The sequence below is a fragment of the Elaeis guineensis genome, chromosome 4 (assembly GCF_000442705.2).
Source record: "Elaeis guineensis isolate ETL-2024a chromosome 4, EG11, whole genome shotgun sequence".
Classification (NCBI taxonomy): domain Eukaryota; kingdom Viridiplantae; phylum Streptophyta; class Magnoliopsida; order Arecales; family Arecaceae; genus Elaeis; species Elaeis guineensis.
In genome coordinates this window covers 97074843-97085676 of record NC_025996.2, presented here as the reverse complement: position 1 = coordinate 97085676, position 10834 = coordinate 97074843, and the positions used below count along the sequence as shown (strand labels likewise).

The 10834-nt window shown below is 41.6% G+C and overlaps 1 protein-coding gene across 1 annotated transcript; it reads right to left on the bottom strand.

Annotated features, from left to right (window-relative positions):
* Positions 1 to 3843: 3843 nt before the first annotated feature.
* LOC105036447 (cysteine-rich receptor-like protein kinase 21) lies at positions 3844 to 8454 on the bottom strand. The gene is made up of 4 exons (XM_010912215.4): positions 7507 to 8454; positions 6495 to 6755; positions 5538 to 6404; positions 3844 to 5096 (listed from the first exon to the last, which is right to left on the bottom strand). The coding sequence occupies exons 1-4, from the start codon at positions 7937 to 7939 to the stop codon at positions 4630 to 4632; spliced, it is 2028 nt and encodes a 675-aa protein (XP_010910517.1). The 5' UTR covers positions 7940 to 8454; the 3' UTR covers positions 3844 to 4629.
* Between the last annotated feature and the right edge of the window lie 2380 nt (positions 8455 to 10834).

Sequence of the window (10834 nt, the reverse complement as noted above, 5' to 3'; positions counted from 1 at the left end):
TTCTCATGAATTTTTTCTCACGCAAAGCCCTCCTCACACCCTACTTTAATGCGCCAAATGAGTGGATAAGGATGATTGGTTGGCCATTCAAATTCAAAACAAAGTTTGAATTTGAATGAGTAACCAATCTTAGCGCCTTGACCTTATCCTCTTTTAAAGCCTTATTTATTATACGAGAAAATATTTCTTATGAAATCACTCACGCACAAATTAAGCCACGCCCTCCTCTTCTCACGCCCTTAGTGGATAGGGATAAATTAGTTTCCATTTGAATTCAAAATTTGATTTGAATTCAAATGTGCAATTACTCATCTTTATCCTCTCGCGTGGATAAGACCTTGGTTGATTGTTTTAAAAGGAGGAGAAGAGTGGGACGTGTGCAAAAAAAATTTTGGAGAGAAAATCTGGGTGTGAGGAATCCTTGTGTGCAAGGTGAAGGTCTATATCCTTTTGAGAGAAAAAGAAAGAAAAGAAAGAAGAAGTGTGCACAGGGTTTCAGTGAGTTCTTCAGGGTTTCAGCCTGGAGTTCGGGAAGTGAAAAGGTGAGTTACGAGTATCGTGAGCCCACCAAATTTTAGGAAGATCTTCAACATCCTCTCAAGCATGTCTGCTGATGATCCAGAGTATTCAAAGAATCGACAGACATCGATCGAAGGAGTTCGATCAGCATCGGCCGTCGAAAGGGCTCTACAACGAGCTAGCACTCATGAGGAGTCGATCAAACCGGGAGCTTCGTGTGGACGATCCGCAGAGGCCAGACACGCTGTGTGGATGCATCGTGATGATCAGACTTTCTCGACGGTGATCAGATTGTGGCGATCTACTACCCGCACAAAGGTATTGTGTTCTGAACATATTATAGTAAAGTATTTACTATTCAAATTCGAATTTCAAATTTAAATGCATGCATGCTATATATCATATTTAGATCATAGTATAGAGTAAATTATTATTAATTAATTAGATTAATTAATAATTTCTGCTGTAAAATAGTGATTTTGAAAAAGTTTTAAAATTACCATTTTACCCCTGCACTGAATTTTTCTACAAAGAGGACAACCAACCTATATGGCACACAACGACCTATGTTTGATAAACGTTATTATCCTTGGTAACAACGTATCATTTGGTCATGAACAGGTTTAAGGACTAAACGACAAATCCTCCTTTATCGAGTCTAAATAGTCTTAAGAACTTCACCACAACACAGGAGTTCATTAGAAGATGAAACAGTTTGTGATGAAAAATGCTAAAATAATTTTTATTAATTTATAATTCATATACTAATACAACAAAGAGCACAACCGTCAACAGGCTGGCGATTGGCTTTGGGACATTATTCCCAACACAAGGGCTCCTATTTTTTTATCTTTGGAATGGATATTGGGAGCGCTGACGAGTTCTCCCCTTCGATCTTGGAAAGTGCTCTTTATTCTGTCCTACTACAACAGAATTGGTAGGGGTCTCTTCTGTGAAAACCTCCTCCATACGGGCATACTTTTCCGTACGGACAAGCATATCGAGATAATCCTAAGGAAAAATCTTTATCAATGACTTTTTAAGATCATTCTTTAATAGTCCACCCATCATAGCAGACATCACAATCGACAGGTTCAGGTTGCAAACCTCCAGGGTCACCACATTAAAATAGCTGATAAAAATGCGGATCAACTCTCCCTCTTTTTTGCTTGATGGTGTGGAGATAGTCGGACTGCTTTTGCCATCATCGGCTACTGACAAAGTGACCGACGAAAGACCAACATAGCTCTTCAAAAGAGTAGATTGAGGTTGGTTTCAAACTTGAGTACCACTGCCGGCTACCCCTTTGAGGTAGTAGGGAACGCTCGATAGAGGATGCCAGCTATTGCTCCTTGAAGGAGCATCACCACCTTAAAAGTCTCCAGATGATCGACAGGGATGCACCCAGAAGGGCGGCTCACTATTGAATCTTTTGTAGGGCTGCACCCAGAAGGTATTATTAAGAGCATTCTCGATCTTTTTATCGAGTGCCTGAAACTTTCTCTCTACGACAAGATCCTGAATGGTGCAAGCTTCTGAATGTTGGAGAGAATGGCAATAGGGGTTGAATCATGTCTTGATCGTGGGCTAGAAAATCGCCGCCTTGCCAATTGCTGGGCTCTAAGATGGCTCTAGCAGGTCTGCCTCCTCTCTGGACTCTGAGGAAGCACCCACAGTTGCTCAGGTTGTGGTGGTGCTTGGGAAGCCGGATTCGGCGGGGTGCCGCCGTAGGAGGCGTTGGTGGCACCATCGAGGAAATACACATGGCACTACTGAAGGAGGTGCAGGAGTAGCTTGATCAGGCTACGATGCCCTTAGCGAAGGCGCAAGAATAGTTTGGACCATCTGAATGGTGGCTGTCAAAGTCTGGACCTACTGGAAGATCATGTTGAACTGATCCGTCATGATCAGTGCTGACTGAGTTAGCAGAGGAGTCTCCATCACTGACGGCTACACCTGATTGTCGGCCTGTCTTGCCACCTGACGGGAGGCATGGCGTTGGTGAGACAGCACAAGACTCACTTTGGTGGCATGATGCAAAGATTATGCTCTTTCTCTATCTATTGCTGCTTATTTCGACTAAGGCAGGAAGGCGAGCAAGTGTGCCTTGCGTAGTGATGCTAAAGTGACCTGTAAAATAAAGTCCGGACCGAAGATTTTCACTCCGACGAGGATCCTCTGATGCTTAAGTTAGGATCAAAGAGCAGTAGAAGCAGCAATCGGTTCTCCAAGAGGGGTTCCTTTTTTAGGTCTTTGGAGTTTTAGTTATTTATAGAGGATATGGCTGAACAACCGTAGGAATGTGCGGTTCTGAGATTGTCGAGCTGTTGGACGTGCTGTTAGTGGGCGAGCTACTCTAGCCCTTATCTGCTCCCACGAGATGTGGGGAGTTAGTTACGTCCAGACTTATCCACTCAGGATGAATAGCTACTGCATATGCTAGGAAACTGGCTATCTGAGATAACAGAGAAAGCTCATGTGCTAGATGGGCCGCACATCAGACTGGATATAAATAGATCAGCTCCACATACCTTAGCTCGATGATTGGATCGGCAACCATGAAGATAGCTCGCTGGTCTGAGGTATCCATGATAATATACTATTCCAAGGTGTCCACGGTATCACCATAGCACCCTCAAAATATTTTAAATGTGCTTTACTGATTCCTGGTGTTTCTTTCCTGGGCTACTCTTCTATCTGGATGTAAATCAAATGGTATAGCAAATATCTGGTGTACGTGGTGTATATCAAACTTCTTACAAGTGGAGTACAAAGAGTCCTTTTTCTTTGTTAGATCTCCTCCTAAGTTTTGGCCCTCATATTATCTGAAAGATAAATACCATAACTGAAAAATAGCATCATGGGATTGGCCACATCGATGCTACATCCGACTTCAAATGACTTCAGCCATGGTCTTCTAGGATATCGGTAGTTTACACTCATCCTTAATGACTTGAAATGATTCCACACCCATATAACGGTAACAATCCTTGCATAACGACTGTTGTTTATGTTTAAAAGGTACCCATACAAAGATATCCCGAAACACTTTCACCAGCTGTTTTTACATTATATTGGCTGTTATTTTGAGTGAAGGCCATGCAGTTTATCAGTTTTGGCGGTAGCATGAAGAGTAGTGGAGCTTTGTTACAGTTGACTGCCATACTCTGACACAACTGATTTAGAATATGGGTACTCGATTCATAATCCAAACCAGCCATTTTTCGCAGAGGAGACATCAGAAAGTTAAAGCGCACAGGCAGGAATTCTTTGCTGCATTCAGCATTTGGGGACAGTTTTCCTCAGGCCGGCAGTCTGATGACCATTCTTGTTTTGAAATCTCCCATTCCAAAGAGTAATTTCCCAAGCAAGAAATATGCTTGTAACTTCTGAGACCATCATTTTAAAGTAGCAGCAGCAAAAAAATTTAATATAAATCTTAAACCCCCTGATGGCCTCTCTATGTGGATATATGTCAGTGAGGCTACATGGATTCCCGCTATTGGAGCCCATTTCTGATACACTGGAGCACCTCCCAATCAACAATGCATCAAACCGAAGTACATGAATATCTAAAGGCCCATAATCAGAAGGAAGCAACAAAATTTAATATTTATGGATTCTGCCAAGTGCCAAACGCCCATCATCCAGAATAGTCCATTTTGAGGAGCAGAATGACCACTGGCATTTATTTGTCATTTGCCTGTGGCCACAGAGAGAAAATAGGCCACAACGGAAGACATGAATCCACATTGGAATCACATGTTGCCCAAAGCGCTTGGCTCTTTCTAATGGAGTCATCCCACAGTCTACACAGACATTACTCTGACACAAGGATTAAAGGAAAGAAAAAGTTACAACAGCTGGTTTCATCTGCTTCCTCTCTCTTCTCTCAAGAGACAGAAGAGATCACATGCACCTACCCGCTGTAAGGGTTAAGCCCAGTCAGACAAAATACATTACAAGATTCAAATCCTGAGTAAAGAGCACCCAGATGGTTCTGCATCAGTAAACACATTCCCCTTTCTCACCAAGCTATTGCTTTAAATGGGTCCTTGAGCCAAGGAATTGGATTCTTTGTCAAGAAAATTTGACATGAACAATCCACTTTTATTGGCTGCTATTCAACTCTTGAAGGATAGCCTCCATTGTTGGCCTCTGGTTTGGAGCTTCATTCGTGCAAAGTAAAGCAATGCTAGCCAATTTAGCTGCCTCTGGCTTGGAGAAGTTTCCCTTTAGATTCTCATCAATGAGGTCTTCAAGGTTTCCAGGTTCAGTTCCCACTCGTAAGTGAGTGGTCCTCTTCCCTGTTAAAATCTGAAACACAATGATCCCAAAGGCATAAACATCACTCTTCTCGGTAAACCGGCCAACAGTAGCATATTCGGGGGCCAAGTAACCCATGGCAGCACTGGCTTTCAGGGTCGAAAAGACAACATCATCGGCCAATAGCTTGTACAAGCCGGAGTCAGAGAGTAAAGGATTAAAATGACTGTCAATAAGGACTCTCTCTGCCGATATGCTTTGGTGAATCAGAGAGGGCTTGTTTGTCTTGTTGCTGTGCAAATATTCAATGCCTAGATAAGAAAGAGAAGAAGATGAAGTTATGCAAAGGTGGTAGAATCAAAAAGGAGCCATTTCAATTTCAATGTAATCTTTCGACGCCTATTAATCTCATGATTTATAGAGAGAATAATAAATATTGAAAATTAACCCAGTTTCCTGCAAAATGTGTTTTAACGAGTATGGAGACTGCAAAACAAAGACTCAGCAAAGATGTATCTATTCAGTCGAAAGAACTTGTTAATATTAGATCTTCTTCACTTTCATTTAAAATTCAGAAAAGACGAGAACATATGAAGGAAAAATTCACAGCAAGCATCTAGGAATTAACCTGAACCAAAATTAAATTTTTTATTTAGTTTCTCATATCGCTATCTCTGACCAAAATGGACTAAAGGCACAAATAAAGATGAACAGAAGGACCATCCATCAATTGTTATATGTAACTAGAATACCTTTGGCAATGCCTTTGGTGATAGAAACTCTTGTGGGCCAATCTAGAATCTGGCTATTTTCATCACCCTTCGCATCCAGATACCGTGACAAGCTTCCATTAGCAACAAAATTGTACACAAGGAAGCATTCTCCCCTTCCCCTCGAACAGCAAAATCCTCTCAGCCCAACAAGATTTTCATGTCTCAGTGAAGTCAGTAGCTTTAACCCCATAAGGAACTCAGCCTCTTCCGATTTACAGCTTGTCTTGCTAATTCTCTTCACTGCCACCATGGTCCCATCTCGCAGGATCCCTTTATAAGTTGCAGCAAAGTGGGCCTTTTTCCCAAGCAAGTTAACCTCTGAGAAGTACTGAGTCGCACACTCTACCTCCTCCAAATTGAACCTAAAGCTCTGCAAAACCTCCTGAGAGAACCCAATGCCACTCTTTGCATCAGCCAAAGGATCCCACCCATTAGAGTACTCAAGGCTAATGAGGGGAGAAGAACTCCTTCGGTAGAAGTCCTTGGTCTGATCGATGCTAAGCCATCTATCTGAGACCTCCAATGGACTGCCAATCTTTTGCTTCCTGCGTCGATACCAGGAAAAGGCCAAAAGGCTGGAAATTGTTCCTCCAAACACAACTGCAGCAATGGCAACAACAATTGCTACAGCTGATTTTGAAGAGTGGGAGCAGTGGGTATTGTTGCAGTGCACATTGAGATTAGCTGACTGAGGATTGTCCTGTGGAAGTATACCAGCACCATAGGGTTCAGGCCTATGAGGATTAAGGAGATCAGAAGAAGTGCAAACTCTCAGAGAAGGGAATCCATCTCCACAAAGATCAGCATTATTCCAATACTGAAATCCATCATCCAGTCTCTTTAAATCTTCAACCAAATGCCTCGAATCAGTTCACAAAGGTAGCTTAACAAAGCAATAATAAAGAAATCAAGTTTAACAAAAAGAGATCAAATTACCAGAAGGAACACTGCCAGATAGTGTATTGTTCCTAACATCAAATGCTACCAACTGGGAGAGTTGAGCTAGCTTAACAGGGATTGAACCAAAAAGCTGGTTAAAGCTTAAATCCAACCGCATCAACTGAGTTAAATCCCCTAAGCATGCAGGGATTGCACCAGTTAAGTGATTCGACTGCAGGGCAAGAACAGTAAGCTTCTTTAAAAGCCCCAGTTGGGTGGGTATACTCCCAGTCAACTGGTTACAACAAAGCTGCAGAACTACACATGGAAAGAATGCAAGCAAGAAAAACTAATGTGAGAAACTGGATTGGGGAAAGAAAAGACAAAAAAGAATCCTTAAAACCAATTTGAAAATGCTAACAAGGGAAAATTTTAAATTGTACCAAAAAAAAAAGATTTTCAAAAAGATGCATGAAAAACAGAGATATTTCTGATGTTATCCAATGAAACTAAGATCGAAGAACCTAAAACAAAGGAAAACCAGATGTACAAAATGCAAGAAAATCTCACATGCGACATCAAAATCTAACCATTTTCACTTCCGTTGATTCCAGAAGAGCTGCAGTCAAGTTGACCACAAAACTACAAGAAAACAACAAAGAACAGTGAAAACAAGAATTCTCTAGAGAGAATAATGATACATAATAAATCCAAATTCTCCCAGAAACCAGAGACAAATCAATTATTACTAACAGAAAACACCAGAAGACGATGGATATCTTTAAAAAAATGAAAAATACCAAAAAAACTACTATTTTTTGAGATTCAGTATATATATATATATCAGGAATCTGCAATCAAATTCTGCGCTTTCTTTGTTCAAATCATTGAAACGCACTATACCTTCTCTAGTTTACTAAACACTCCATGAAAGAGAAAACTCCAGGCAGCAAGGTGAAAAAAATGCCTAAAAAACTACTTTTCTTGATATAAAATATCGAAAAGAAATCCAAGTCTGCGATCTTTCTGCATTAAATCATTCAAATGTGCTATATATGCACATACTCACCTTGGAGACTGGCCATGTTGCCGATTTCCTCAGGAATACCGCCGGAGAGGTTGTTAACGTCGAGGTAGAGGTCGCTAAGCTCGTTCAGTTTGGCGATTTCTCTGGGTATCTTCCCGGAGAGCGCATTGTAGTGGAGGTAGAGTCCAGAGAGGCACCGGAGATCCGCCACCGCCGGCGAGATGGAGCCAGCGAGGCCCTTTCCCTGGAGCGAGATGTTGGCCACCTTCCCGTGCTCGTTGCACGCCACGCCCTCGAAGCTCCCCCCGCACGGGTCTCCATCGCTCGTCCACGTACTCAGGATCCGCCCCTCCGGGTCCAACGCCGTTTTCACCTCCATGAGCGCTCTCAGCTCTGCATTGCCCCAGATAGTCCCTGGGTGGAGAAGAAGAGAGAGTACGAGAAGGAGAAGGCACTTGAAAGAAGTCAAACCCATAGAGAAGGAAAAGAAGCTCTCTCTCTCTTCCGAGTCTTCTCTCTCTTTGGATCGCGGAGTTTTTATCACTAGCAGAGGAGAGGAAGGAAGACAGCCGTGGAGAGAAGACTGTGGAAAGAAGCCAAAGCAATGGAGTAGAACAAGTTATCTATCTCTTGCTAGTCTTTTATTTATCCTGGGTTGGTGGAGTTTTTATTGGGAGCAGAGGAGAGGAAAGAAAACAGTCAAGCGGGCAGGTATTCTTTGGAGGAAGGAAGGAGGGGCAGACTAAGCCGAGGAAGGGGGTGGGGACAAATTACATATATAGAAGAAAGTAGGCAATAAGAAGAACGACACACGGGACTGAAGGGGATGGTGACTTTAGTCCACTAAAAAGTTGGAACCTTTGGATTTGTGATACAGATGATGGTGGATTTGGTCTGATGGTTTGTAGACCGTCTGATGAGTCGTTCGTGTGCAATTACTAAAGTTGGGGAATCTCTGAAGGAGGATGGCAAATGGAGTCGCGCCGAACGTTACTCCGGATTCGCGTGGACTGTTGTGCAAGCTTTTTCTACTTTGCAGTTTGGAGTCCACGCGAAGGGGCCATGTTGGTTCAGCCATTTCCAGGCGGTCGGCGGGTGCATTATTACTCAACTAGAACAGTAGGCAGGTTGTAAAAAAAAAAAAAATAAGACGTCAAATTTTATTATTTTGAAAATAGCTTAGCTCACAATAGAGAATTATGACGGCAACGCAGTCATGCGAGATTGGTGCTTACCTCACTCAACTCAAAAGGATCCACGGTCTGAAGAAAATTGTAGTAGTCTCGGCATTCTTCACCAGCCAAATCCAAACATTCTTCAATGCTTCGATTCTTAATAGCAGAGTGTAATCTATGAACCCTCGCTGGTCTGCCAAAATCTTGGCCTCCTTGACTTGATGAGGTCTTGGTTCCATGCGGCACCGGCCCATGATCTGGCTTCTTTATGGAGATGCTCCTCTTCAATGGATTAGAATTCCAGGATTTAGGATGTGCAAGATGATGATTTATGTGAGTATTATTTAGAATTTTGCTTCTTTGGAGCTGCACTGTTGTGGAGAGTATTGACATGATTTGGAAGTGTTTGGGTATGGGTCAGAAGCAAGACCTGCTCCACAGAGGATTTGGTTGGATGTGGGAGGGAGTTAATAGATGGTAAGAGAATAGAACTAATGTTGTTAGATTTTGAAGCAAAGAAAAGGATACTGTGAAATGAAAGCAATGCTTCCCATGCATCCTTGGCAAGGTGAGGTTCCTTATCCATCTTGATGGTAAACATCATCGTGTCAAGGCTCAGTTTGGGTACTCCTTGGCCTTTGCATGCAACAAATAGGTTGGGTCTGATTTTGTGAGAATGTTTTGAGCCCTAACAGAGGTGGCTGAGGTTTTATTGTTAGATTTGCTCTCCCGACATTGGGTTCGCAGTTTATTTCTGGTTGGTGCATGGTTTGAGGTTATTTCTACCGATTTAGAATCCCATGCGATGCATGGGATGCGATCACATATATAAATGCATAATTCTCCGTTATTCTAATTTGCAGTGGTTGGAATGATTTTCATGTGCTGCCCATTATGATGGTAAATTGAAGGGGAACATTCGATGCCGGTGACGATGAAGAGAAAAATGACGATGGAGACAGCAGGAGGTGAGTTAAATAAAATATTAAAACATGATAACATAAAATAAATTATGAATATTTTATAATTTTTAAATTTGGTAGCGGTGATTTTAAACTATTAAAACATCTCCTTACTACTTCCTACTTAAATAGATTTTTAATAAAAACTAAGTCTTGAAAAATTTTTAAAATCATAATAAATTCATTAATATATTATGACTGTATGATTTAACCATCCTTTGGTTAATACTTGCTTTTTAATGGAATATGGTTGGGGTTTTGTGTTAGATATTTTTTTTATACCGGTGACGATAGGCACGATTGAACCTAAGGTGTGAGCCCCAAATCTTCATATGGATATTTATCCTTTCTAGACTCTTATATATGAATACCCAACTCAAAATTCCAAACCCAAGCCACTGGCTAAGCTTTCCTGTTTGCTCCAAGCCTCCATCCGATTGAAACCCCAAATCCAAATGATTTGAATCGCTCCCGCCTCACCACCGACCTCGTGGTACTCACGACCAAGGACGTAGCTGTGGAGGGCTTCTGGTCGAGCGCGTGCGGCCTCCATGTATCATGCCTTGTCAGCGACCAGCATACATTTGGGTGGAGAACATGAAGGGACAGTGGTCGGGCAGTGCGCGTGGCCGTTCCACCGGCCAGTCTATGCTGGTATCCACATCCCCCGTAGTGGTGCTCACAGCCGAGGACGTAGCCATAGAGGACTTCTGCTCGAGCATGTGCGATCTCCATATGTCTTTGAAAAAAATATGTCCTACAAATTAATTAAAATTTATATTTTGATAATTTTTTTTTATAATCTTCCAGACTCATGTATTGACTCTTTATAAATAATAAAAAAATATTTTTCATCATAGTATTTTACTTTTATAATGATTATGATGAACTTCATAAATCAGGATAATGGATTTAGGGTTATGATAAGATCATACCTATAAGACCTAAAATCATGATTTACAATATTCCTAATCATAGGAGCATTGAGTAGGAGATCAATGTTCCGGATAGACTAGTACTTCCTATGTATGCTCGATGGAGAGGGTGGCTGATCTCATAAGCCACTTGTATGAGACACTAATACAAAGAAGTGGGTACTCATTAAAGAATGAGTTCACTGAATTGATCTGATTTAAGAAATATCTTATGAAATTTATTTATCCGTCAAAAGATGTTTTCTTATAGTGGGAGTAGTGTATGTAATCCTTTGACCTGAGACATTATAGAATCTTA